Below are 27000 nucleotides of genomic sequence, written 5' to 3'. Positions count from 1 at the left end.
AAATATAAAAGTGCCACCTATCAAGATTTATATACTACTAAAAACCTGTTTACATAAAATGCTCACGTGATTACATTTTAAATGAAGACAAATACAAACAACAAAAGCATACTGGTAAGTGCTTAGGCCTGAGGCCGTGGTCATGCTGAAGGATGACTTGTTGGCATTCCAGAAGCCCTACTGCTCAGTGGCATTCCCACCCACCCCCTGTCCCACCCCCAAACCACAGCCCGTTAACTTGTATACTGGTGGACAACATCTGAAATTCAAACACCCTTTTGGCTTTCATTCTCATCCAGATTTGCTTATGATGTGGGTATGGTCATTTCTCTTCAGGTTGGCGTGTTTTGCGGTAGGTAAAACAACATTCAATGCCTGCTGTACGAATCAGTATTCTGCTTCTCAACAACATATGGATTAGTCATGCTAAGACCTGAGCCAGATGACAATCGGTACAGATGTTCTTCCCGACCGCCATTCCCTCCAGGTAGCCCCACGATTTCGTGTATACAATATACTGCAAACCTCATTTGTCTCAAAAGCGGTTCCAATGCAGAAATGTCTGGAGGAACGACTTTGGGGACTCCAACCCCGTCACCGAGCGATACCTCATAAGCGTAGCACAGATGCCTTCAACGTGCAACTACAGATCCACCTTTGTCCGGTTTAGAAATGAAGGTGTGAGTGGAAAGTGCGGTGTGGGCACCGCATTAACAGGATTAAAAGATCCAGTCTATTCTCAGATTCTCTTTGCATTGAAAAGACAAGATATGAAAACATTAGCTTTAAAAGACCATTTATTTATTGATCTTAAATATTTACAACTCAGGGGTTAAAATATCTATCCATTTATTACCAACGGGCTATTTTGGGGGATTTTTTGTTAGGAAGGGGTTTCACCTGTTATCTTTACCACTTTTATTTCTGAGGGAAGAGAATTCCAGGTTATCTTTCTAACTCTATATTCTGCTCTCTAGTTGTTTTAAACCAGTCACCTGGCTATTTTAGTAAATCTCAACGACAGCCTCATTAACAGGCTAGAAATAGTTTCCCATCTCTGAAAAGAAGGTCCCACTGACTTAGCCACTGCCACATATCAGCTCCTAAACAACCTATTGTGCAAAGCATATTCAATACGTATAATGACACTTTTGAGTGACCGTAAATGTACACTGATAGCATCCCGATGGAAAACCAGAAATGGAATTTCTTCAAGAAACATAATAATGGGGGACACGGAGGCACAGCAAGGATTTGTGAAGAATGTATCAAGAACTGATATTTCCACTTAAATAGCAAACAAAAACCCCTCCAGCCTAAACAGTTCCTTTGTACACTACTATTTTATTAGACCCCAAGTAAGAACATCTTTAACGCTTTAAGAAGATTACTATAAATTACTCTATAACTCATGTTTTGCATGGTTTTTAAGTGTTCATAATGCTATAATTTATTTACTTAATTTTACACGAAGATATAAAAAAAATAAATATTGCCATGCATAACTTGTTGATATTTTTAAAAAACCACAAATAAATAACTTGAAATGTTGTCTAGAGAAATTGTTCCTGCACACTTGTTAATTACAGGGGAGTCAAGCAAGTCTATTTTAATACAGGATCCTCAAACTGAAAAAGCTTCCAAACAAAGCCAAGTATAATGCCCTTAAATGATCAAAATGTAATTAATGCTAAGGGAAAGAAAACAATACAAACCAAAACTGGAGTGCAAACACCTTTTTCGCTGTAGGTTTTAATGGAAAAGGTTTGTGAGCAAATGGGGTTCCTTCCCCAAGGGCATGCTGGAAACATGGAAAGTGAAGTGAGAGGAACTGGGGAGCCTTCCTCAGTCAACCTCTTATCTTATTTCAGCTTCCTGGAACGTCCCTGGTTAAGACTTGTGACTAAAGAGACACAGACAAGCATTTATAAATGTCCATCAAGGTTCCTCGTTAAAGCTAAAGTCACACACTAGGGACAGGTGGTCTGAAGGGTAATTGAAGGACGGTAGTCGGTTGGGTCCAATCTGTTCCTCGGTGAGCAGAGCCAGGGCTGACCTCACGCTGAGCGCATGCTTGGAATACCAGATATAATCCAGAGTGTGCCGGCTCTCGCCCGAGGTCCGGATCTTCCAGGTCGTGTACGGAGGTTCCGACTGCCCGTCCGCGCTCAGCAGCTTGTAGGCGCTGTTCAGGTTGAGGCTGGAGGACGCGAAGTGTCTGTACACCTCCTCCGTCGGCTCTGCGTTGAAGTCCCCACAAACGATAAGGGGAATCTTGGCTCCCTGGGTGATGTTCTGCAGGTTCTGGAGAAGGTCACAGCCTTGAGCTGATCGAAATCGCTCCCAGCCCGTGCGAGCCTTCAGGTGCGTGACGGCGATGCAGAACTGCCGGCTGGACTCCTTGCACTCTAGGGTCTGGGCAATGGCCACCTGGTTGGTTTTCAACGTCATGGCCGTCAGCCTGATGTTGGCACTGTTGACGAGCTTGAATCGGTTTTGGAGAAAAAACAAGGCACAGCCATCCGGTCCGTTGTTGTGTTCCACGTCCAGACAAGGTGACCAGGGCTTGGGGAAAAACGTGCCCTGATAGCCCAGTCTACCGAGGAGGGGGCGGAAGGTGTCAAAGTAGTGGTCCACCTCTTGCAGGCATAGTATGTCGGGCTGGTAGGCTAGGATTTCTTCCAGGATGAGACATTTCCTCTCTTCCCACTTGAGTGCTTCAAGAGGGCACTGTACAAAGTTGTCTTTGCCTTCTCCAAGAGCTGAAAGAAAAAAGGCGGTCAGTGGTCAGCTACTAAGAACCGCTACAAAGTACCTGCGAGTCTCCTTAGGTTTGACGCTACCCAAGACCTTCAGAGTGCCTCCCCTGCTTCAGATGCTCTGGGTGGTTCTTCTCTTACTGCACCGACCTACCAAACTGAATAACCTCTTACCATCCAGATGAAGCAAGCAACTAACTGAGCCTTTCGTATTAAAACTACTTCTTGTCACTGTATTCTAGGACATAAGATCTTCTTAAGTTTTAGCTTTAGACAGTGTTCTCTGGCATCCAAGAGATCTAAACTATGCCAGATGAAGTAAATACACTTAACTCTATAGAGTGATTTCAACACTGACTTACAGTAAGCCATGCTAGGGCTTTACAGACACCACTTAGAATAAGTGACACCCATTTAAAATGGGCAGCTTTTTCCTACACCTGGAAAAAACAAATGAATCAAAGACTGGAAAGTCAGGGGGTATGCCCTTCTTCTCCAGAAAACATGGTGACCCTGGTTTCTTCTTAAAATTTCAACTGCGACATGATCGGCAATAAAGTTGGCCGACACGCCTGCTTTTTAACTGAGCAGACCCAGGAAAGGAGTCCTTTCTGTCGTACCAAGTGATATCTTAAAGCACAGGGAACTGAAGCAACATCTCTGGCCTCAAGTTACGAAGAGGCGTCTGGATGAGAACCCGGCCTCAGGAGCACCCCGACTCAGCACCACCCCTACACAGCCCCCACTCCCCGGAGAAGGCTCAGGGTCACCCGTTCGGTAGACTCAGTTTCCCCCTGCCAGGCGCTATCTTAGTGCTGTGGACTCAAAGCGGGAGACAACTGATGAAAGCTTATGGGCTGACAAGAGACAGGAAGCACGTGCCGGGAAGCAGACGCTTTCCCCGAACACGGAAAGTCTGCACACGTGGAGGGTAAGGAGTACGTCCCGAGCTGCCGGACTGGGCCGTGAAAGCCAGGCGACTCCCCTCCCTGACCTCCCCGCGCCGGAGCTCCCCCGGCCGCCCGCCCCTCTCTCCCTGCGCACAGGCGGCGCAGGCAGGCGTACCTTGGGCGAGGATGTTCCACTGCATGACCCGGATAGGCGCGTGGCTACTGCTGGGGCCGTCGGCCCTCAGATCCACGAAACCCCTCTGGAAGCGGGGAGGCCGGGTGTGCAGGACGGCCCTGCACTCCTCAAGGAGCTCTTTAGGGTCAATGGGCTCCAGCTGTTCCGGGTCGGGCGCCCCCAGGTACTCCAGGTGCTGGGCGGCGGGGCTGCCGTCGAGGGTCTTGGTGAGAGCGCTGTAGAGCCTGCTCGTGCCGTTGCCCATGGGACACGCTGCGGGGAAGGAAAGCACAGTCACTCGCCCGCCTCCTCCTCCCCCTCCTCCTCCCGCTCGGCTCAGCCGGAAGGTAAGGCACTTAACTGTCCACAGAAGCCGGGAGCTCAGTTTAGGGCGACGTCGCCACGTTCTTCGCGCTCTACAGGGCGGACTAAAGGAGTTTGCGGGTTCTAGCTTTCTCTTAGGGGCGGGTACTTGAAATACCGCTGTTGAGATACCTCGATCTTTATGGCTTCTTCTAACCTAGGATCTGTCTTTGTAATTTACAGACACAGTCTTACGAAAGCACGGCTGAACAAACTCCGTATTCCTTTTTCTGTGCATTTTAAGTGAGGACGTGAAGACCAATGTGTACAGAGCCAGATATTCAGAAAGCCCAGTTAATCCTGGAGAACAGGTTCGGTTAGAGCAGGCTGTTGCCCTAGCCATGTCACCTATACAGATCCCTCTGCTGTGGCGAGAAACGGCTGGATTCAAGCCATATCCCGCTTCTCGTACATGTTAACTGTACACCGGGGACCTGGCTTTCTGTGGGACACTGAACATCACTGAGCAGTACGGTCTGTAATCTAATATCGATTGCCAGATTTTTAACAAATCAGAAAAGGGGCTGGGGGCAGAGGCAGTTGCCCACATTTTCTGGGATCCCGGGAGGAGAAAGGGCGAGGAGAGGTGCAGGAAGCACCGTCAGTGCACTTCGTAGGGCTTCCTATTTTTATCTAACTCGACAATAACTCACTAAGGAGACTAGAGCACAACCTTCAACAAGTCAGCCTGAGGAGAGTTGTGGCCGTCACCTCACTTGTAAGTAGCTGATTGCTCTTTTAAAGGTCAGCCTTGTTTCCTCTTCATTATAGTGTGAATTAGGGGCAGGTTTTACCTGGAACCACCTGATTCCGTGCGTGGTTCCTGGTAATGGAGGAACCTGGATTTCCCTGCCCCGTCCAAGTCCTTGCCTCCTCTTGAAGGACACAAAGTTTCCTTCATAAAACGTATCATTTGGCAAGCTGACTGCATCTGAAACTAGCAGTTCGATCGAACTTGCTGTAGCGGGTCACAAAAGCAGATTCAAGTGTTCACCACCAAGGGTTAACAAGCATGCAAGCATGCTTTCTATCACTCCTTTTCATCAACTCAAAAGTAGTTCCCCAACAAGAAAGCTAGATTAAGGCAAAGAAACACACCAGTTTTCCCAACATACATTTCTGTGCACGTGCAACTGCCAGCAAGCCTGTTCTTCTCACAAACGCACATGCATGAACACACGCACACACCTGTTCCGAAACTGTTTGATTTGAATATTTTAAATTCCTTTTAATAAATCTGTTTGCCTATCTGAGCGCATGGGTCCAGAGGAATTTTCTTCTTGGCTGGCAGTACAACTCTGAAAATCTTTCTTCTGTACTTCTAGATTTTTGGGGTTTTTTTTAAGGCAGTAAAAATATTACTCAGCCATAAAAGGAAACGAAATTGAGTTATCTGTAGTGAGGTGGATGGACCTAGAGTCTGTCATACAGAGTGAAGTAAGTCAGAAAGAGAAAAACAAATACTGTATGCTAACACATATATATGGAATCTAAAAAATAAAAAAAAAATGGTTCTGAAGAACCTAGAGACAGGACCGGAATAAAGACGCAGACGTAGAGAATGACTTGAGGACATGGGGAGGGGGAAGGGTAAGCTGGGACGAAGTGAGAGTGGCATGGACATATATACACTACCAAATGTAAAATAGATAGCTAGTGGGAAGCAGCTGCATAGCACAGGGAGATCAGCTCGGTGCTTTGTGACCACCTAGAGGGGTGGGATAGGGAGGGTGGGAGGGAGGGAGACGCAAGAGGGAAGAGATATGGGGATATATGTATATGTATAGCTGATCCACTTTGTTATAAAGCAGAAACCAACACACACAAATAAAAAAAATTAAATAAATAAATAAAAGGCAGTAAAAAGTCCTACTGGGGGACTTCCTTGGTGGCACAGTGGTTAAGAATCCACCTGCCAATGCAGGGGACATGGGTTCGAGCCCTGGTCTGGGAAGATCCCACATGCTGCGGAGCAACTAAGCCCGTGCGCCACAACTGCTGAGCCTGTGAGACACAACTACTGAGCCCACGTGCTGCAACTACTGAAGCCCACAGGCCTAGAGCCCGTGCTCTGCGGCAAGAGAAGCCACTGCAATGAGAAGCCCGCGCGCCGCAATGAAGAGTAGCCCACGCTCGCCGCAACTAGAGAGAGCCCGCGAGCATCACGGAAGACCCAACACAGCCAAAAATTAAAATAAATTAAAAAAAAAAGTCCTACTGGTTTCTCAAGTGTGGTTTCCAGATCAGCAGCGTCAGCACCACCCTAACGGTGGACCACACTGTCACAGGGCATCACAGCAAATTCACAGGGGCTCCAGTATGTGACATTCGTCAGGCTCTAGGCAAATGACCAGCTTGATGCAGTTCACTTTCAACAGGACTGCTCTACATCCTTTTAATGACATCATATCCTTGCCAAGCTGAGTTCTGGGGTAGCTGCTGTGATAAAAAGCAAGTACCATGTGAAAATGAATGTGAAAAAGAGGGTAACAGTGTCCAACAGGAGTCGAAGGTTTGAGGAGTTACGTGAAGCCAGAAAAACTATGCTGAGCCACACTTCTTTCTAAAAACTTAAGAAAAACCTTCACGTGAAGTGACTAAGGAACAGGTTAACGTCTGTTCAGACAATAAAAGTGTGCCAGAAAGATATGGCGAGAAAGCCAATCAAAATTATATCCTATTGCAAAATGAGCTAAAAGATAAGACAATGACAGAACAGCCTAAATTAGAAAACTCAGAAGTGAGGCAACACAAAGAATTAGTAACAAAAAACATAACAGGGCTTCCCTGGTGGCGCAGTGGTTGAGAATCTGCCTGCCAATGCAGGGGACACGGGTTCGAGCCCTGGTCTGGGAAGATCCCACATGCCGCGGAGCAACTAGGCCCGTGAGCCACAACTACTGAGCCTGCGCGTCTGGAGCCTGTGCTCCGCCAACAGGAGAGGCCGTGACGGTGAGAGGCCCGCGCACCGCGATGAAGACTGGTCCCCGCTTGCCGCAACTAGAGAAAGCCCTCGCACAGAAACGAAGACCCAACACAGCCAAAAATAAATAAATAAATAAATAAATAAAAGAACGTGACTTTCTTTAAAAAAAAAAAAAACATAACAAAAAGAAATGAGGAGATAAAGCATTTAGGAGACAGTGGCAAACATTATGTACTAATTTTAAGCGAAGGTGCAACACATGGATAAACAGGGGTTCTTGTAGCAGGAAAACCAATGCCAGGAAATGAAACAAATACGAGAAACTATAAATCGAGAAAACTTTTAGGAGTACAAAGTTTCAATCGTGCAGGATGAATTAAGTTCTCTGGAGGTTTAATGTACAGCATGGTGACTACAGTTAACAATAGCGTGTTCCATACTTGAAATCCTCTAAGAGAGGAGATCTAAAGTGAACTCACGTCCCCACTCCCTCAAACACACAGGGTAACTACGTGAGTGAGATGTTAATTAGCCTGACTGAGGTAATGGTTTCACAACGTTTACAAATGTCAAAATATCGTGTGGCTTACCTTAAATACACACAATTTTTATTCGTTAATTATACCTCAATAAAGCTGGAAAAAAGGAAAAAATTATGAGGTTAAAAAAACACGTATCATGGACACACATACCTGAGAATATCAACCCAGAATGACCAACACCAACTGGGCTGTAAAGAAAAAGAAAAAATCCCTTGGGCTCTAGGCAAAAACAGCAAGTAACTTCCAAGGACACTTAGAGTATCACCGGACTTCAACTGCAATGTTTTATACCAGAAGAAAATGAAGTTAAGTATTTGAAATATATGTCAAACTGTATATATATGGCTCACCAGTATACGAGGATACCAGGATTTTATATCCAGCAAAACTGGAATACTGATGCCAGGAGCACTTCTTCCAGAAACTACTAGAGTAGGGGATGGCAAACTGCAGCCAGATGTATTTTAGTACAGTCCTCAAGCAAAGAATGGTTTTAAAGAGATGTTACTTACACACACACACACACACACACACACACACACAGAGTACATGACAGGATTGTTTTTGGCCCTCAAAGCCTAAATGTTTACTATCCTGCCCTTTTCAGAAAGGTCTTTGCCACCCCTGGAACTAGAGAACAAGATTTAGACCAAAATGACCAGAGACACTGATTTAAGAACTGGTGGTACTATATTAAACATATAGCTACTTAGAAAATCAAGTCTAAAATGAGGTTAAAAGACAGAGTACAATATACAATGGCTATGTGATCTGATAATGACCCAATGAAGATTTAGTACACCCAAAAAAGGCATGGGGGTGGGGGAGAGCAGGGACCAGAAAGAAGCAAGCATATTCAATTAAAAATTGTTTAATTGTTTTTAGGGAATTCCCTGGCGGTCCAGTGGTTAGGACTCTGCGCTTCCACTGCAGGGAGCATGGGTTCAATCCCTGGTCGGGGAACTAAGATTCCCGTAAGCCGTGCATGGTGCGGCAAAAAAAAAAAAAAAAAAAAAAAAACAACTCCAAAAAACACAATCTACAACACAAAACATTGATAATTTGGACTTTATCAAAATAAAAAACTTAAAAAAACATTCTTGTTAAAGCTGGCTCATTTTGGACCAATAGCGGATTATTAAATCTTGTCATTCACCTTATTTGTGATTTTTGGTGGTTTTCAAAAATTAAATTTACCATTAAAGGACAAAGCTTTGCAGCAAGAGGAAGGATGTACTGCATCGTGGGTATCAAAGCATCAGTTCCAGTCCGAGCTCTACCACCATTCAGCTGTGCCTCTCTCCAGAGCTGCTGGCAAGGCTTGTTATTAAGTGACCATGATTTCTTTAAGATTATTTGGAAAATGCATCTAGGTTAGAACAGGTAGCAATTTCAAAATAGTATTTCTACTAGAGGGCACACACACCTCTATTAAGAAAACTTGTGTATGTTATTCAGAATGACTTTTATTCCCCTCAAATTTGAGTCCCCAAATGGACAATTTCTGTCGGGTGTAATAACACTACTCTGGAATGCATTAAAGGTTGTCTTTTCAAAAGTTTTACTGACATAGACCTTTTGCTCTTGTTTCACTAGATTCATTTACCCAAGAAAGAGAATCGGGCAAAATTTCAACTAAGAGACTGGGCAGAGGGGAATTTCAGGGCATATTTACTATAGTCCTGTCTCTCCTCCTTAGATCTTACAGGAAACCCTAAGACGGTCCCCTTGATGGACAGATGCAAGACTGAATACCCTGTTTAATAACGAAGCCAGCCTAGGACATGCCTTCTGACACCAAAGTACCTAGGAAGCTGATTTACCAAAGTACCTGGGAAGCTGATTAACCAATCAGCTGCTTGCATAGAGAGCAAGGCATCAGGACAGAGACACATGGTCCTGGAAGATGGTTCCACCCTCCTCCTAGACAGCAAGGCTCTGCTCCCGCTGGGCACTCTGCATTCTGCCCACCCCTGCAGATCACTCTCTCGGCCAGTGGGCACGGGCAAAACGAATCTCCACAATCTAATCTAACCCTGCAATCCCCAGGAACCATGTGTCTGCAGTATGCTGATTTTACATTCTTATTTCTCTGAACTTTGGGAAGAGCACTCCATACCTATAAAATATGAGCTCATCTTTTCTCTCAAGAAGTGTTTGGTTAAAGATTAATATATACATAAATTAACAAGAGAAAAAGTGAATGCATGCTATGTGGAATGGGCTAGGGTACAGTAAGGGCTAAAACCATCAGGATGGGTAAGAGTAATCAAAGACTTCAAAAAAGGACTCAAGATATTCAGCTCTCATTCCTGACTACACCACTTCCTTGGTAGGTGGCCACCATAATCCCCTGCCTCGCTCTCTCACACAGACACCACTCTGGTCCACAGAAGATACATCATTGAACAGACTAAAATCTCTCTCCTTATTGGCTATGGGGCTTATTTTGTACGGGGGAGAGACAAACAAGGCGATAGACGTTTTGTCATATGGTGAAAAGTGCTTTGGAGCAAAATAAAAAGGAGAAAGGTGAGACAGGGAATGCTAGGGAAGGGAAGTTGCTAATTTATACAGGATGCTCAAGAAGTCTCACTAAAGGGTACAGAAATCTGTCATAAGGAAACCAGTCTTAGAGAAATCCAAGAACATTCTGGGCAGAGGGAATGGTGAATGCAAAAGCCCCGAGGAAGGAACATGCTTGGCAAGGCTGCTGAACAGCAAGAGGGTTAGAGTGACTTAGAGAATGAACAGAAGATGAGGTCCATGAGGCAGTAAGGACAGGGGAGCAGACTGTGTAGGCCCTGGGAGGCCATTCTGTGGACTTGAGCCTTTATCCGAGATAGGAAGCCACTGGAGAATTCAAAGCAGGAGAGAGAATCTGATTCATATTAAAAAAAAAAATCTCACTGGCTGATTATTAAAAATATACCACACTGTAGGGAAAGAAGGGCAGACATAGGAAACCCATTAGGGGGACAGTTACAATAATCCAGGCAAGACAGTGGTAGCTAGGAGAAGTGGTAGCAGTTAAAGTGGTTGGATTCTGAATACATCCAAAGTTGGAGCCGACAAGTTTTGCCGATGACTTAGATGTGGCTTGTGAAAGAGTAGTCAAAAAAGTTTCCAATTGGACTTCCCTGGTGGCGCAGTGGTTAAGAATCTGCCTGCCAATGCAGGGAACACGGGTTCGAGCCCTGGTCTGGGAAGATCCCACATGCCGCGGAGCAACTAAGCCCGTGAGCCACAACTACTGAGCCCGCGAGCCGCAACTACTGAAGCCCACGCGCCTAGAGCCCGTGCTCCGCAACAAGAGAAGCCGCCACAATGAGAAGCCCGCGCACCACAATGAAGAGTAGCCCCCGCTCGCCGCGACTAGAGAAAGCCCGCGCACAGCAATGAAGACCCAACGCAGCCAAAAATAAATGAATAAATAAACAAATTTATATTAAAAAAAAAAGTTTCCAAGGCGGCTGGCGGAGCACCCAGAAGGGTGAAGCTGCCAATACAGGTTAGGAAGACGGGGTGGGATCTGCTGTAAGACATGACTAATGCTCAGGAGAGAGGTGCAAACTGGAAATGAACATGTGCAAGACGAGGACTCAGGCTCTGGGAGGGTGTGGTGAAAATCTGCAAAGAAGGCAAAGGCCAGGGGCAGGACAGTCAGGAGAGCAAAGCAGAGAAAGCGTTTCATCCATGAGGGAGCTGTGTCCTGCCTGTGTCAAATGCTACTGATAGTTCAAGGAAAAATGAAGACTTGAGCACAGCTCAGATCTGGATTTAGCGACATGGGAAACGTTGGTGAATTTAACGACAGCGATTTTTGATTTTTGGTGGAGGTGTGGGGAGAATAGGAAACAGGACAGAGAGTAGAGATGTATTTTGAGAACATCTTGCCCCCCTCCCCCGAAAAAGGAGAGAAATGGAATGGTGGCTGGAGATGGAGGCATGAGAATTTGGGGAAGCTGCTGTATCGTGTTTGTTTGCTAACGGGGGTGACACAGCAGAGGGAGAAACCCACGAAGCAGGAGACTTCGGGCATGACGACATGAGGAAGCCGACAAGTCCTCCCCCAAAACAATTATCAACCCGGACGAGAGTGTCAAAACCAGCCATTTCAGTGCTCTGGATATAGACCAAAGGCATACAACGAACTGAGAAGCTTTTATTCACAAAAGCTCTTGAACTTCAGTTAAGGACAGTGCTAGCCTGTGCCTGGTCCTGCCGGGGCTGGTCCCACCCCTCCCCCTCAGCTCCATGCAAGTATTCAACTAGGGCAGCAAAGGTACTAAATTAAGTTAAAATCTGCCCAAAAGAAAGGCCCAGGCCCTGATGGCTTCGCTGGTGAGTCTATCAAATATTTAAATAAGAAGTAGCAATCCTTCTCAAACTCCCACTTACTGCTTCCCACGTATAGCCACTCTGGAAGACAGTCTGGCAGTTTTTAAAATACACATAGAATTCATGCCCCTAGGTATTTACCTAAGTGAACTTAAGTTCATTCAGGAATATGTATGCAGGGACTTCCCTGGTGGCACAGTGGTTAAGAATCCGCCTGCCAATGCAGGGGACACAGGTTCGAGCCCTGGTCCTTGGCATGTGGAAGATCCCACATGCCACAGAGCAACTAAGACCGTGCGCCACAACTACTGAGCCCGCGAGCCACAACTACTGAAGCCCGCACGCCTAGAGCCTGTGCTCGGCAACAAGAGAAGCCACCGCAATGAGAAGCCCACGCACTAAAACGAAGAGTAGCCCCCGCTCACCACAACTAGAGAAAACCCGTGTGCAGCTACGAAGACCCAAACGCAGCCAAAAATAAAATAAATAAATTTAAAAAAAAAAAAAAAAAGAAGGAATCCCATGGTACTGAGCTGGAGTCAGAGACATCAGCCTGAATTCATGTTTCACTTACTATACATATATAGATGTGTAGATACAGAGATAATTATCGATGTGGACGGCTCTATTTTTCCACTTGCTGTCTGCCATGAGCTAACCATTTATTTAGTTAATGCTACCATCCACCTGCTTTTTTCCCATGCTACAAATGTCTATTTTACATCTTTATATGTCCAGGGTTATTGTGAGGATAGAAACATAAATCTAAAACATTTTGGTAAAATATAACATTACTTCTTAAGGAATTTTGTTTGATTTTTTTGTGGGACCCTAGGAGGTCCTGAGGCCTTGTCACGCCCCAGCAGATAAGGTACTTCTGTGGCAATGAACGCTTTCAGTTAAAACTGTCATTTTTACATGATGCTATGTAAACATATATAATAAATACACATGAGTATTTATGTATTTACATGTATAACACAAGTTGCATTTAGCCAATAAGTATAAAAATTGAAACGGACACATTCTACACTCACAACTCAGCGCGCGCACACGGCATACATAGATATCTAAAAGGAGGTTCGCAGAACAGCTTTTTTCTGCATGCCATCTGGGCCATTTTCTGGTGTATTCCATGTCTTTTTAAAAAAATGCTCGCCGTGACCCGACTACATCTGGTTTCCGACCCACTGATGAGGCACTGCTCCAGCAGCAGCTCGGGGCGTGGTTCACGGGCCACCGGGGTGTCTGAGACTCTCGGAGCCACGCATGGCCAAGGTTTTCATGACGCTGAGACCGCACGTGCCTCACGTTTTTCTCTGCCTGGGTGCCTGTCCTCCGCACAGCCGTGGTGAAACCGCTGCCCGGTCAGCACATCTCAGGCACCGAGCGGCCCCGGGCTCCACTAGTGGCCACTGTGCTCTTCCCCATCACTCAGGGTTTTCATTTAAAAGTGCCTGTTTTACTTTAAAATGTCCCTTAGTGAGGCAGTAGTCAGTATCCCTGTTAAATGTGGAGCCTCGATGACATATCTTTAATATGTGACAAAATGGAGAGTCCACAGAAACACTTACGCTGCACACAAAATACGCTGCCCTTAAGGAAAAGAGCTCGGGTGAGCGTCTGAGCTGCAAAATGAACTCGTCCCTGTCTTCGTGGAACACCATTTCACCTCGAAGAACCGACAAACTACAGTTCATCACATATGGACACTAGGCAGACACTTATCCACCAAAATGTAAGAAGAAGTCAGCCTGTCCCTTTAAGGAAAACAACTGACAGCGTCTTTGCCCACTAGGAAGATTTCCCAGAGGCAGTTCTGGAAAACGTATCTGCCTTCAGGAGCCTGACAGGTCCCCAATACTTAAAAAACGTTTCTGACAAGATTGGTGGTGACAGTAGCTACAGTTATTTCTGTATTGTGTAACACTTGGAAGATCTGCATAACCCAGTTAACCAACATTTGCCAAAAAACCAATACCAAAAGTTCACTGATACATGTGGTATCAGATTCCACGTCGCAAATAACTACGTATTAACATAAAGACTACCACAAAAAAAGACTATCCACAATTATAAGACTTATCCACAATTATCTATTAAAACACTTTTTTCCAATTATATTATCTGTGAGAGACTGAATTTTCTTCATATATTTTAACTAAACTATATCACAGCAGATTGAATGGAGAAGTAGATATGAGAATACAGCTGTCTCCTATTAAGCCAGACTTTAAAGAGATTTCCAAAAATGTCAAACAATGCCACTCTTTCACTAACTTTCTTTTTGTCTTGGAAAACAGTTCAAAAGTGTTACTTACGTTAACACTGATTTTACTATTAAATGACTTGATAAACATTTAAAAATTCTCGTCTTACTTTCTAACATGATATATAAACATAGCTCATGTTAATTATGTTATATATTGACCCACATAAACAAAATTCTGGGGGACCCTCCGTATTTTTTAAGAATGCGAAGGGATCCAGAGAACAACAGGTGAGACTGTCTCTTGTAGACCCACCGTCACCTGAGTGTAGACATCCCGTTCCAGGGGATACAAGCAAAGCAATCCCCGGGGAGAAAATGAGAACTAAAAAAGGTGAAAGGAAATAACAGAAAGTAGACATGTCTGTCATTCACACAGAGCACGTATCTGAATTTTTCTCAAACTGACAGAGCATCTGATCACGAAAGGTGGGAGAGGTCACTGCTGCTAGGCTGTCTCCACGGCACTGCAGAGACTAGTACTGTCTCCAAAGCACGGACAAGCTTCCCTGACCTCTGTCCTCATATTTCTAAGCTCCAACCTAGATTTTCCATAACTCAAAAATATTCTTCTCATCAAGTCAGGTTACTGAACCAAATCAGAAGGGATCTGGGGAAGTCCCAATTCATTTCTTCCTGTCTTCAGTTATTCTTTTCGGCTTTTATCCTAAGAACATACGGGCTTACTCAGTTATTTTTCAAGGCTTTATTTCCTAAAACTTTCTGGTAACATACAGACATCAGTTCAAAGGAAGTGCTAGGGAATTAATAACTCAAAGTGGACACCATGGAGACTTCACATGCTATTTTTGCACTTGTAACACCGTCGTAGCAAGGCTCAGAGCCACCCAAGAACTGCAAGGTGGTAAGGCAAGTTATTTAAATTTGAGAACAAAGGAAAGCTGAAGAGCATGCGACACCCTTCTGCCCCTCCCCCATCCTGAGGAAGATGCCCATGACAGCTAATGACTGCTGAATGCTTACTATGCACCACTGGCAAATTAAGTAATTCTCACTACATTCCTAGGAGGTAGCCACTCTCATTATGCCCCTTTTACAAGGAGGGATAACTTAGTAACAATTCTCTCACCTGTTTTAAAAAAGTCATTTTTTCTTTTAGAGTATCGACCATTTAAAAAAATTTTTCACACATAAATACAAGTCCAATTCCAAAATTGCTTGCCCTTCTGCTGACGTTTTATACCTTAATAGGGGCTGCCATTCAGGGCTGTAAAACGATCGTCAAAGGTTCAGAACAGCAACATGGAAAGCCACTTTCCTGAGGCAAGGCAGCACAAACAATTCATCCAGGTGGTTGCTAAGATACTGGAAAGCATGAAATCTTGACGAAACCTCTACTGAACTTTTATGTGGCACTCATACCGGCTTCTGGGTCCAATTTTACATGTGTGTGGAGTGTTATTTATTTGACCCCATATTATATTCGGTTTTTGCCCCAAATTCATTTTTTTTCCAGCCACTTTACTAGAGAAAGTATCAGCCATCATTTCAATGTAATGCACATGATGTAATTTATACAGGCAAAAGGCAGGTGACAACAGCTTTATTTCTCATGCCTTTATTTCTCATTTAGCTGCACCACTCCCATCTCTTGCCATTTCCCAATCCTATAAGCATATTTCCATATACACCGAGAACTGGATGCCTGCATTCCGTGACGATATGATGACGATGAATAAATACGTCACTGCTATTTTACTTTATAGGAATAACTCTTCTTACCCTTATTATAGCCTTTAAAGGTCTGCCAGAGAACTCAGATTATTTAGGTTCCAGAAATACAGCAGTGGTATGTAAACGTCCCCCATTTTGTCATCCCTTTGTTTTCCTAATAAAGCAAAAGTGGGCTAATTACTAAAATACAGAATACATTTACTCTTCACACTACTGATTACTAAAGCAACTCTAAAGCAACAGGCAGACCACCATATAAGTTCCTAAGAGTGCCAGCCATCAGAGAGGGAAATGATCAGGGTTTAATGACAACACCTTTCAATCAGTAACTAGAAGGCTGGATGAGAACCCAAACAGTTGAGACCTAAACTGACTGGGCCGACCACCCCAAGCAGTCCTAACAGCACTCAGAAATCACAGCAGAAAGACCTCTCTCCACGTAACATTTCTCTACTTACCCAGCAATTGCTTGTTCTAGAGTCTGCCCAAACCGTTCAGTCTGTTAATAATTTCTCTCAACTAGTCTGAGCTTAGTCTCCTGAAACGATGGCTTGGCAAAAATGCTGGTTAAAAAGCAAAAACTGAAGAAAAGCCAGGATTCTCTGGGTCCGCGCCTGAGAAGCTGCTGGAGCTGACCAGCCTTGGGCCCTCGGAAACCTCCAAGCGTAAAGTACCCAGAAGTGTAAAGCACAGACGTCACGGGAAGGCATCGCTGAACAGCGAGCCTGTGCTGCCACCTACTGGCCGCGTGCTGAACCACCTCGGAAAGTTCAGACGGCTAACTCAGCAGCTAGCTTTCCCTGGGCTCCTTAGAGCAGCTTCCTGAACACACGCGGCCACCTTCAAAACAGTCACAAGATAACCGTCGACCTAAAACAGCCTGGGTGCTGGATATGTGGTATAGTTCGTATTTACTGAAGAAGTCAAAGATGCACAGCCCCCCACCTCCCAGCTTCATGGAGCAAGCCGCAGTGGCTCCCTTTTTCTTACACGTGGCCTTCTTCTCTTACTTAAATCACCCTTGACATTTGAACTACAATCCCTGTCCTTCACTCATTAGTTCTATGAGGAATAGGGACTACATCTGCCTTGATTACCACTTCCCCTGGTACCCGGTACCCAGCCTAGCACTTTAAAAACGTTGATAAAAGAAAGGACGGCAAGTGGCAGCAAAGTGTTAATTAAGGATCCCTGTCGAACACTGGCAGAAGAACCGCCTTACGTTGGTAGAGCACTTAATGGTGCACTAGGCACTTGTACTTGGTGAGACACCTGTTACCCTTTCAAGAACCCCTTGGCTCTTTTATAGATGAGGCTCAGAAGTGACTTGTCCTGAGTCACTATTAAACGTACTCTATCTTTTTGGAATTTTGTGAGACTGTAGTCAGGGCCCTCTCTTTGTGTTTATGTACCCATCAGCTAGAACACCGAAACTCAAAACAGTGCAACACGTCCCCGGCAGGTCCACCTGGTAAATGCACACAACCACCTTCAAATTCTGTGACGCAGTGTGGACTTTAGTACATTACATTTCCTGGGTCCTAGAGACCAGATTCTAAGCGTGGGAAAGCCTTACGGCGAAAGCTTTCACTTTTCTCAGCGAGGCAAAACGGTCTTAAACACATGGACTTGGGTTAGGCTGCCTCGTTTCAAATCCCGGTTCCTCCTTTACTAATCAGATCGTGACCACGGTATTTACCTCTGTGGCTCACTTTCTTCATCTGGGGATCACTGTGACCTACTTCACTGGCTTACCGGCCGCTGAATTAAACTAGCTGTACCCAGCACCTTCGAAAGGGGAGCTAAATGTTAGCTATTTTGTTACTGTTAGTGAAGCTCACTTTCTGGGTTTAAAGAGAAGCTACTTTTACCATTTGAGAGCCCAGCATGTGCCATACCCCTTGCATGTATTTTCATTACTCTTTCCAACCATCCAGCAAAGTAGGTATTGTGTTTGTCTACTTTTGTAAACACGGAGAGTGAGGTTAAGCGGATCACCTGGTTTTCTCAGGATTGCGCAACTGGCAAAGGGTCGGGCCCCGGAGGTGGCTGCCTGCACCTTGGACCACAGCTCACCAGCATCCCTGACAGTGCTGGTCCAGAGTCAGGCCAACGGGATGGAGCACGGAATCAAGAGGTCGAATTCCACCTCCTCCCTCTGCCCAGGACGTCACGAGGACGTCACCGCCGTCACGGTGCGCACGCTGGCACAGCACAAAGTGTACAAAGCGGTGTAATGACCCACATGGCATTCCTAGAGATATCAAGCGAAGGTCACAGCTCTCAACCTAGCGTGTCTAAAAATACAAGATCCTAGACACAGTGTGACAATCCCAACGACCTCTGCTAGGCAGCAGTCACAGACAGGAACGCCCAAGTGTCTTCCGGACAAGGCTAAGCTGTACCTTCAGTCACGCCCGATTCATCTAGGAAATATGGCTAAGGGAGAAAGAAACCCCTCCACAGTGAACGCTGAGGTTAACCTGTTAAAATTGGTGCTCGATTGTTAGTGGGCTGGCCAAGCATTGCCACAAGCCGGGCTTTTCTAGCATAATGCTCTGAAGTGAAACTGAAAAGGCAGAAACGAAAAGAATCTGTTGGGACAGCAGCTCTCCACTAAGACATCAGGTCTGTGTTACTACCTGATGCCCATCACTAACATTCCCGGATACTCAAGAAGCGGGCCAGGTTTACAGCTATGAATGGAAGTATGGAGTATGGAGCCAAGAGGACTATTTGGCTGATATTTTCCCCTCTAGATCAGAGGTCCACACACTACAGCCCGTGAGCCACATCCGGCCAGTGCCCTGTGTTTGGGCTGCCTGTGATCTTCTACATTTTTAAATGGTTGAAAAAAAAACTAATAGTATTTCATGATGTGAAAATCACATGAAATTCAAACTTCAGTGTCCGTAAATAAGGTTTATATATTGTCTGTGGCTGCTTCCACACTACAGCAGCAGAGTTGAACAGCTGTAACAGATATTTGGTCTATAAATCCTAAAATATTTACTAGCTGGCTCTCTATAAAAAAATTTGCACACCCCTGCTCTAGGTTATATTGAAATGAATTACACAGTTTGTACATACTTCAGAAAACCAATGAAAGATGCAGTCATTTAAAAAAAGGGAAAACAATTCATATATAAATTTCCATAGCCTTGCTTGAATAATTACGACACATGTAGGAAAAGAATCATCTTTTAAAATCTGAAGTGAAACTGTCCGTTTTAAAATCTCTAGTCCATTGAGGACACGGGGAGGGGGAAGGGTAAGCTGGGACAAAGTGAGAGAGTGGCATGGACATATATACACTACCAAATGTAAAACAGATAGCTAGTGGGAAGCAGCCGCATAGCACAGGGAGATCAGCTCCGTGACTTGTGACCACCTAGGGGGGTGGGATGGGGGGGGTGGGATGGGGAGGGTGGGAGGGAGGGAGATGCAAGAGGGAAGAGATATGGGGACATATGTATATGTATAGCTGATTCACTTTGCTATAAAGCAGAAACTAACACACTATTGTAAAGCAATTATACTCCAATAAAGATGTTTTAAAAAAAATTAAAAAAATAAAAATCTCTAGTCCAACGAGTCATTTTTAAAATGGGAATTGGTAAGTCGTGTACAACGAATAGGTCATCGGGCGTGAGGCTGAACATAAATTACTCTCCTTCCTAAGAGCTTTCAGGAGTAAGGTACAAGTAGGCAAAATGTTTTAAAGACTGAAACAATAACATGGTAAAACAAGAAAGGATGCCACCAATGGGCCAAAAATTTGGAAAAATTCCAGGAAAGCACAGACAGACAGGTTTGAATGAACAGAGAACCCAGAGTGGAGGAAAATGCAGTACAAGCTACCAAAGGTAAATTAAATATGGCTCTTCCCAAGGGAGCTTTGAAGAAACCCCCAGCTGAGTCCACAAAGACAAAGGACAGGGGAGGCAGAGAGGAGATTGTCAGGGTCACTCTTTCAGGAATGGCACTTGACAGAGCGGCTAGTTCTGCCACTTCCCCTCTCTCACAGACAGAAGAGGGTGGCTTCTGCCAGCTGGAGAGGAGGCTTCAGGGAAGGGGGGACAGGCCGTGGAAGGGCTCCCAAGGGCGATGGACGTGAAGGGCAGCAGAGCAGACCAGGCGCTAACCCTGGACCTCAGGGATATTGTGAAGTGCGGGCTGGAGCGGGCGAGCTAAGCAGCAGAGGACACAGGAGGGAGCCTGCCGGCCCGCTCAGGAGCTCTACAGGAGGCCTGGCTGCCCCCCACCCAACCTCCCCACCTACAGGGCGTGCAAACTGCTCTCCCCGGAGGAAAGGCCTGCCGGAGAAACGTGCACACATAGCTACATATATTCACAACTACATAGGACACAATGTAAGACTAGGCTTCTGTGAAAAAAGGAGCAGAGAACTAGAAAATGTCCAGAAATTGTAAACGACTGCAAAATAGACACGTTCAGAAAATCTGTATGAAATAGAGATAAGATAAAGAGATAAAGACTTGAAAAGATGAGAGGAGCCATAGAGAGGGTGGGTCCATATGGACAACAATCTGTCCAACGGGACTTTTTAACAACATGAGAAGGGGGGTGACATAGTGATGAATATGATACAATAACCCAAGAAATAATAGAAAATCTTCCTGTGCTAAAGCATGGGATGTCCTTAGACTGAATGGGCTCACCTGACGCTGAGACATTTATCCTGACAGAACTTTTGAACACCAAGGACAAACAATCCTAAACTTCTGGAGATAACCAGTACTGACAAAGACATTTAAGTTCTCAGGGAAAATATTTTTATTAATGGGCATGTGTTACTTGTGTAATTAAAAACTATCATGATGAAAAGCTGCTCAGCATCACTAATTATTAGAGAAATGCAAATCAAAACTACAATGAGGTACCACCTCACACCAGTCAGAATGGCCACCATTAAAAAGTCTACAAATAACAAATGCTGGAGAGGGTGTGGAGAAAAGGGAACACTCTTGCACTGTTGGTCCGAATGTAAATTGATACAGCCACTGTGGAGAACAGTATGGAGTTTCCTTAAAAAACTAAAAATAGAACTACCATAGGACCCAGCAATCCCACTACTGGGCATATACCCTGAGAAAACCATAATTCAAAAAGAGTCATGTACCACAATGTTCATTGCAGCTCTATTTACAATAGCCAGGACATGGAAGCAACCTAAGTGCCCATTGACAGATGAATGGATAAAGAAGATGTGGTACATACATACAATGGAATATTACTCAGCCATAAAAAGGAACGAAATTGGGTCATTTGTAGAGACATGGATGGATCTAGGGACTGTCATACAGAGTGAAGTAAGTCAGAAAGAGAAAAACAAATATCGTATATTAACGCATATACGTGGAACCTAGAAAAATGGTACAGATGAACCTGTTTGCGGGGCAGAAATAGAGACACAGATGTAGAGAACAAATGAATGGACACCAAGGGGGAAAGTGGCGGGGTGGTGGTGGGATGAACTGGGAGATCGGGATTGACATGTATACACTAATATGTATAAAATGGATAACTAATAAGAACCTGCTGTATAAAAAAATAAATAAAATTCAAAAATTCAAAAAAGAAGAAAACTATATGAAAATTTTCCAAATAAAATTCAGCATGAACCACCTAAAAGAGAAATGCACATCAACCTTGAATTGCTAAGTATTCATCAAGTGTGATAACCATTCAAGTGGTTATCAAGGTCCTATGAATCCTGATTAGAGACTCCTAACAATAAATATATATGCTGAGTCTCCCTCCTCCTTCCAAGAACCTGAATATACCTGCCTCACCTCTTGTAGCAAACATCCCATCACAGGAACCTACAGAGTACATATTAATCCACCTACCTACTCTATAAATTGTACACTCTTGTTACAATGTCAGTGTCAAGTTCTGTCTCACTGAACTTTCACAAATACACCAGTTCTTTCCTTTTCTTGAAGCTCGCTTTTGCTCAGGTAAACATTCTTGCTCAGGCGTCTCCTGAATTGTCTTAGGCCCCAAGCTCAATGCTCATAACACTCTTCCAGAATTCTCTCCGGGTTGCCCAAACTTTCCAGGAGGAATAAGTACCTCTAGGAGTGGAGCTTATAAAAATACTCCCCAGGCTTTCCAGAGAGAATCACCTGCGGCACTTGTTAAACACAACATAGCCAGGATTCTCAGGAAAAATTGATTCAAGTAGAACAGGTGAAAGACCCAGATGATTCTCAAGTACCCCTCTTCCCAGGGTGTTCATCGCTCTTCCCACACTGGCCACCTTCTTCCGGCACATGGTCTTCTCTCACCCTCCTTTCTCGCATTCAAAGCAAAGTTTTTTTCTAACAAATCTAGCCGCACTCATGTCTTTCTTCTCAATCTCTGCTGCAATTAGTCATGAGAAGCAATAAAATATTTGGCCTTTTAAGTGTACTGTGTTTCAGTAATACTTGTGGATCAATTGATACCGATTTATCTTATTAATTTTTTTTCCCCTAGGCAAAGCCCAGCAAGTTAAATGATTTGCAAATGTTCATACAAGTGTGTTGAATGTGAGTCTGGAGCTATGGTTACTAATTCAAAAGCCCCCAATAACTCACTGTATTTAAGCTCTTACTATTAAATGCTACAGGAAAACAATACCTTGGGTTCTCCTACAAAGAAAGCAATTTATTTCTGTAGAAGCTTGATAATTACAAGCTTTTGCATTTCTTCTCTCTCATAAGCAGCTTACTCACATCGTTAAGGGACATACTAAATAAAGCCGCCTCCTCAAATGAGCCGGTATTTGCTTTTAAAATTGTACCAAGAAAAAAAGCAACATGTTCCAGTGACGGAGAACAGTAATTCAGCCAACTCTTCATTAGCTGAGGAGGAAGGCATTTATAAACCCACAGATGACACCGGACCAGTACAGTCATCCAGTACAGTAACTGTGGCAACTGCTGCTTCTTTATGGGGGCTGCTGTCCTTCCACGAGAAAAGGTAGCAAAACACTGCTAGGTCCCCCTTGTAAATTCTAATAACCCAGCATTTGATGACTGCAAAGGGGCTGCACTCATCTTTCCAGTGACCTCTGATTGCCAAGGGGCGTAAGTTAGGAAGGAACTGATTATCAAACGGGGTCAAGTGTGAGGCCTTATTACCCATCCTCCCGCAAAAAGGTGCTGGAGGGAAGAGTAGCTTCAGTTCCCTGAAGGTTTCTCTAGCCAGATGTCTAAACCTCGGGGCCTGTAAGAATAATCTGGTTTTTATTATTGTTGTTATTTTGTTAAGTAATGTGGAATCTGGGGCCCACCTGTAACGATTCTGTTTAGTAAGTCTACAGTAGGATGTATGAATCTGCATTTATTTAAAAAGCACCTAATGCTGGTTCTGAGGCTCTTTGGGAAACATTTCGCAAGGCATCTCTTCTCTCACCCTGCCACATCCATGCTTCATGCCTTCCACTTTGCTCCTGGCTTTTCCCAAGCAAAGTGTTTTAATCTCTTTCCATCCTGAACTGCACTTCAAGGCCCAGCTCAAATGCCAGCCGCGTTTTGAAGCCGAGAAAGATCACCACTGCTAAAAGGGACTTTGCGCTCTCTGGCACCCTTGTGCCATTTGCAAACCTTTAATTGTAACAGACTAAGAATAAAAGGTGTTTGATGTCATTAAACAGTCATGTCTTTGTGCAAAACTCACCTCTCTTACTGGGCACTAAACTCCTTAGTGGCAGGCTAAGTCTCATGTTCTTTTACCTCCCATAATAAAACACCTACAGAGTGAGACAGACTGTAAGTTTCTGAATGAATGAGTGATCAAGCGATGAACTGATGAATGCATTCATGAGTGTCTTCCAACAAGTAGCTGAAGCGAAAACTGCGCAGAAGCCAGAAAATTGCCTAGATCTTGCAGTAGTAACTGTCTATAATAGTTTAACTACCATAAAATCTTTCAATTTCCTTCTGAAACTTCAGGGGACTTCCAGAAAGTTCATTAAACACCCTTCTGGGTCCAAAGCCCAAGATTCCAAATGTTCTGGCCTTTCTTCCTCAGCCAACAGCACAGCTCTCTGTATGTGTGTTACGCAAGCTATCTGTGCTCCCAAGATGAGCCTACAGACTAACCGCCCCGAGGGGTCTGGAGGAAATTTAAGGTGAAAGGTTAAGATAGGAGAGACGGCTAGGAAGACCCCAATTGGTTTTCTTTCACCCCTTCTCCCACCTCAAACCTAGCAATGTTCCTCTTGAAAATTTCCAGCAAGAAAAAACACTGACCTTCCCTGGGGGTGCAGTGGTTAAGAATCCGCCTGCCAATGCAGGGCACACGGGTTCGAGCCCTGGTCCGGGAAGATCCCACATGCTGTGGAGCAACTAAGCCCGTGCGCCACAACTACTGAAGCCCGCGCGTCTAGAGCCCGTGCTCCGCAACAAGAGAAGCCACCGCAATGAGAAGCCCGCGCACCGCAACGAAGAGTAGCCCCTGCTCGCCGCAACCAGAGAAAGCCAGTGCGCAGCAACGAAGACCCAACGCAGCCATAAATAAGTAAATAAATAAATAAATTTATCTAAAAAATACTTTATAAAAAAGAAAAAACACTAACAGATATTAGGTGGTAACCATTCTAACAGTTATTTCACTGTGCCAAATTCCTATAGAACTGGAAAGAAGATCTCAATGACTGCCAAGTTCATCCTTTCTAAGAACGCTAAAGAATTTAGAGTCTCCGGTAACCAGTTTAACATCCTAATTTTATTTTACTTTATTTTACTTATTCATTTATTTTTGGCGGCACCGCAGGGCATGTGGGATCTTAGTTCCCCCGCCAGGATCGAACCTGCGTCCCCTGCGGTGCAAGCGCCGAGCGAGTCTTAAACCACTTGACCGCCAGGGAAGTCCCTCGTCACATTTTGGGTGATCACTTTCAGTAAAGAAAGCCACACTGAACATATTCTTTTTACTGTTCAATCTGTCCTTAAGTAAATCCCAAACTTGGGAATTCCCTGGCGGTCCAGTGGTTAGGGCTCAGGGCTTTTACTGCCCTGGCCCTGGGTTCAATCCCTGGTCTGGGCATCCCGCAAGCCACGCAGCGGGGCCAAAAAACAAAAACAAAACAAAAAAACCCCGGTAACCCAGGATTTTTGGAGCAAAATGTAGTTATTTACAGTCTAAGATGCTCAGACGTCTTAAACAGCAATAAACTTGAGCACAACCAAAATACACTTTTTTAGTGTGATAAAATTGCCAGTTTTGAAAGAGAAGCTTTATTCCTCATTTTGAAAAGTATGACTACTTTGTATGTAAATTGTGGCCGCGGTAATGGGTCCTCAGGCAGAAACCTCGGTGGCCAGAAAGGGGAAATCCAGGGCATGTGACGTATAAAATTGGCTCTTGGCAAAGACGGCATCACTTTTGCAAGATCTTAAGCCAGGTATACAGGACGCAGAATGGCGCAAATATTAAGACGGGAAGGCTCCCGAAACATTTCAAATGTTATGTCCAAAGAGTGCGTGTTATAACACACTGTTCACATGACATTTTTCAAAATTCAGAACCTAAAGGCCATGCAGGCCACGTGATCAGATAAATGTAACTTTAGATTTTTTGTTGGTTTGTTTGCATAAAATGTTCCATCATTAGTGCGATTAGAAACAAAACACAAATAACCTGCGGCCTCGGAAGGGGAAAACTTACAGGTCAAGAGCGAGAAATACAAAAAGCACGGCATCGAACGGTAAGGATCAAACTAGAAGCCCCCGCGGGGTTCCGGTTCTTACCGGACGCGGTGCAAGCCCCAGGCAAGGGAAGGCGAGGGCAGAGCCGCAACGGGGAGCGGAGACAGCGGCTCAGGGAGAGGGGGACCCGCTTCCCGGTCCGACCCCACCGCCCGGCGGCCCCCGGCTTCCCATTCATTCCGCTCCGTCTCCAGGTGGCGGCCGCGCGTTGGCCGCCGCCGCGTTCTCCGCCCGGAACCGCCGCGCACTCACCTGTTCGGGAGCACGACCTCGCGACGCCGCGGGCCGCCGAGGCCGCCGCCAGGAGCCGGGGGGAAGCGAGGCGCGGGGCGGCGGCGGGCGCGGGCGAGCGGCGGCGCGGCGGCGGGCCGGGCGGGCGGCGCAGGCCGGGCGCGTCCCTCTGCAGCAGGGCGGAGCAGAGCCGCCGCGGGCTCTGATACATGCCGGGCGCCGCCGCCGCCGCCGCCACCCCCGCCGCCACCCCCGCCGCCGCCGCCGCGGCCCCTGGCGCGCCCAACCCACCCGCGAGCCTCGCCGACGCGGGCGAGTCGAGCAGACTGTCTGGGCCGTCCGAGCGGAGGCTCCCGGGCTCCTTCTCTTCCCGCCGCGGCCCGGGGGAAGGTGCTGGGCAGGCGAGCCCGAGACTGAGCGGCTGATGCTGCGGCTGCTGCGACGCGAAAACGCTGTCTGCCGCCAGCCGGCGAGAGCTGGGGGGTAACCGGCGAGCGCAGAGCGCTGACAAAGCGGGCGTTACCAAGCGCGACAGGGAGGGGGGATCCATGGGACCGAAGCCCGGCACGACGCGGCAGGAACTCCTCGAACCGGAGTGATACTACTTTGGGAGGAAGCGGATCTTAAGCTATTTATAGGGTGGGGGCTGTGGGCGGTCCAAAGTAACAAGGATCCCTTGAGGCGGTTTTAAAGAAATGAGCCTCCCCTTCCGCTGGCTGCAGTGGAAACGCCCACAGGCTGGGAGACCCAAGACAGCTCCAGGGCTGTGGCTCTGGAGACACGTGGGTGTCCGAGTGGAAGACAGCGTCCGTGTGTACGTGCGAGTGTACGTGTGAATCCGGCAAAGCGTGTCCGCCCCCGACGCCGTAGGCGGACCATGTTGCGTTAAACGAAATTAAGCACGATAAAGCCCCCACTGTGTGCGAGGGCGATGCTGAGGAAGACAACGTCCCATTCGTCAAGAATGTTATCCTCAGGCAAAGGGGGCCGAAGGTGGCAAGAGAAGTCAGACCATAAAGCTCTACAAGGTAGATTAAGATCAGTGCCACAAGTTTTCGCAAGTTTGGCGATAGAGGTCACAACAGGC

General features: G+C 45.7%; 1 protein-coding gene across 4 annotated transcripts; it reads right to left on the bottom strand.

Annotated features, from left to right (window-relative positions):
• Positions 1-779: 779 nt before the first annotated feature.
• Positions 780-26503, bottom strand: NOCT (nocturnin). Of its 4 annotated transcripts, none has more exons than XM_068543452.1 (3): positions 26437-26503; positions 3825-4097; positions 780-2762 (listed from the first exon to the last, which is right to left on the bottom strand). In XM_068543452.1, exons 2-3 carry the CDS (start codon positions 4087-4089, stop codon positions 1939-1941), a joined length of 1089 nt encoding a protein of 362 aa, XP_068399553.1. In that variant the 5' UTR covers positions 4090-4097; positions 26437-26503; the 3' UTR covers positions 780-1938. The 4 variants fall into 4 exon arrangements, with proteins under 4 accessions (XP_068399553.1, XP_068399552.1, XP_068399555.1 ...); XM_068543451.1 differs by lacking the exon at positions 26437-26503 and adding an exon at positions 25935-26124; XM_068543454.1 differs by lacking the exon at positions 26437-26503 and adding an exon at positions 16419-16440.
• Positions 26504-27000: the final 497 nt, after the last annotated feature.

Source organism: Eschrichtius robustus, chromosome 4, assembly GCF_028021215.1.
Source record: "Eschrichtius robustus isolate mEscRob2 chromosome 4, mEscRob2.pri, whole genome shotgun sequence".
NCBI lineage: Eukaryota > Metazoa > Chordata > Mammalia > Artiodactyla > Eschrichtiidae > Eschrichtius > Eschrichtius robustus.
Note: the sequence above shows the minus strand (reverse complement) of the source record. Positions and strands in the feature narration are given on the sequence as shown.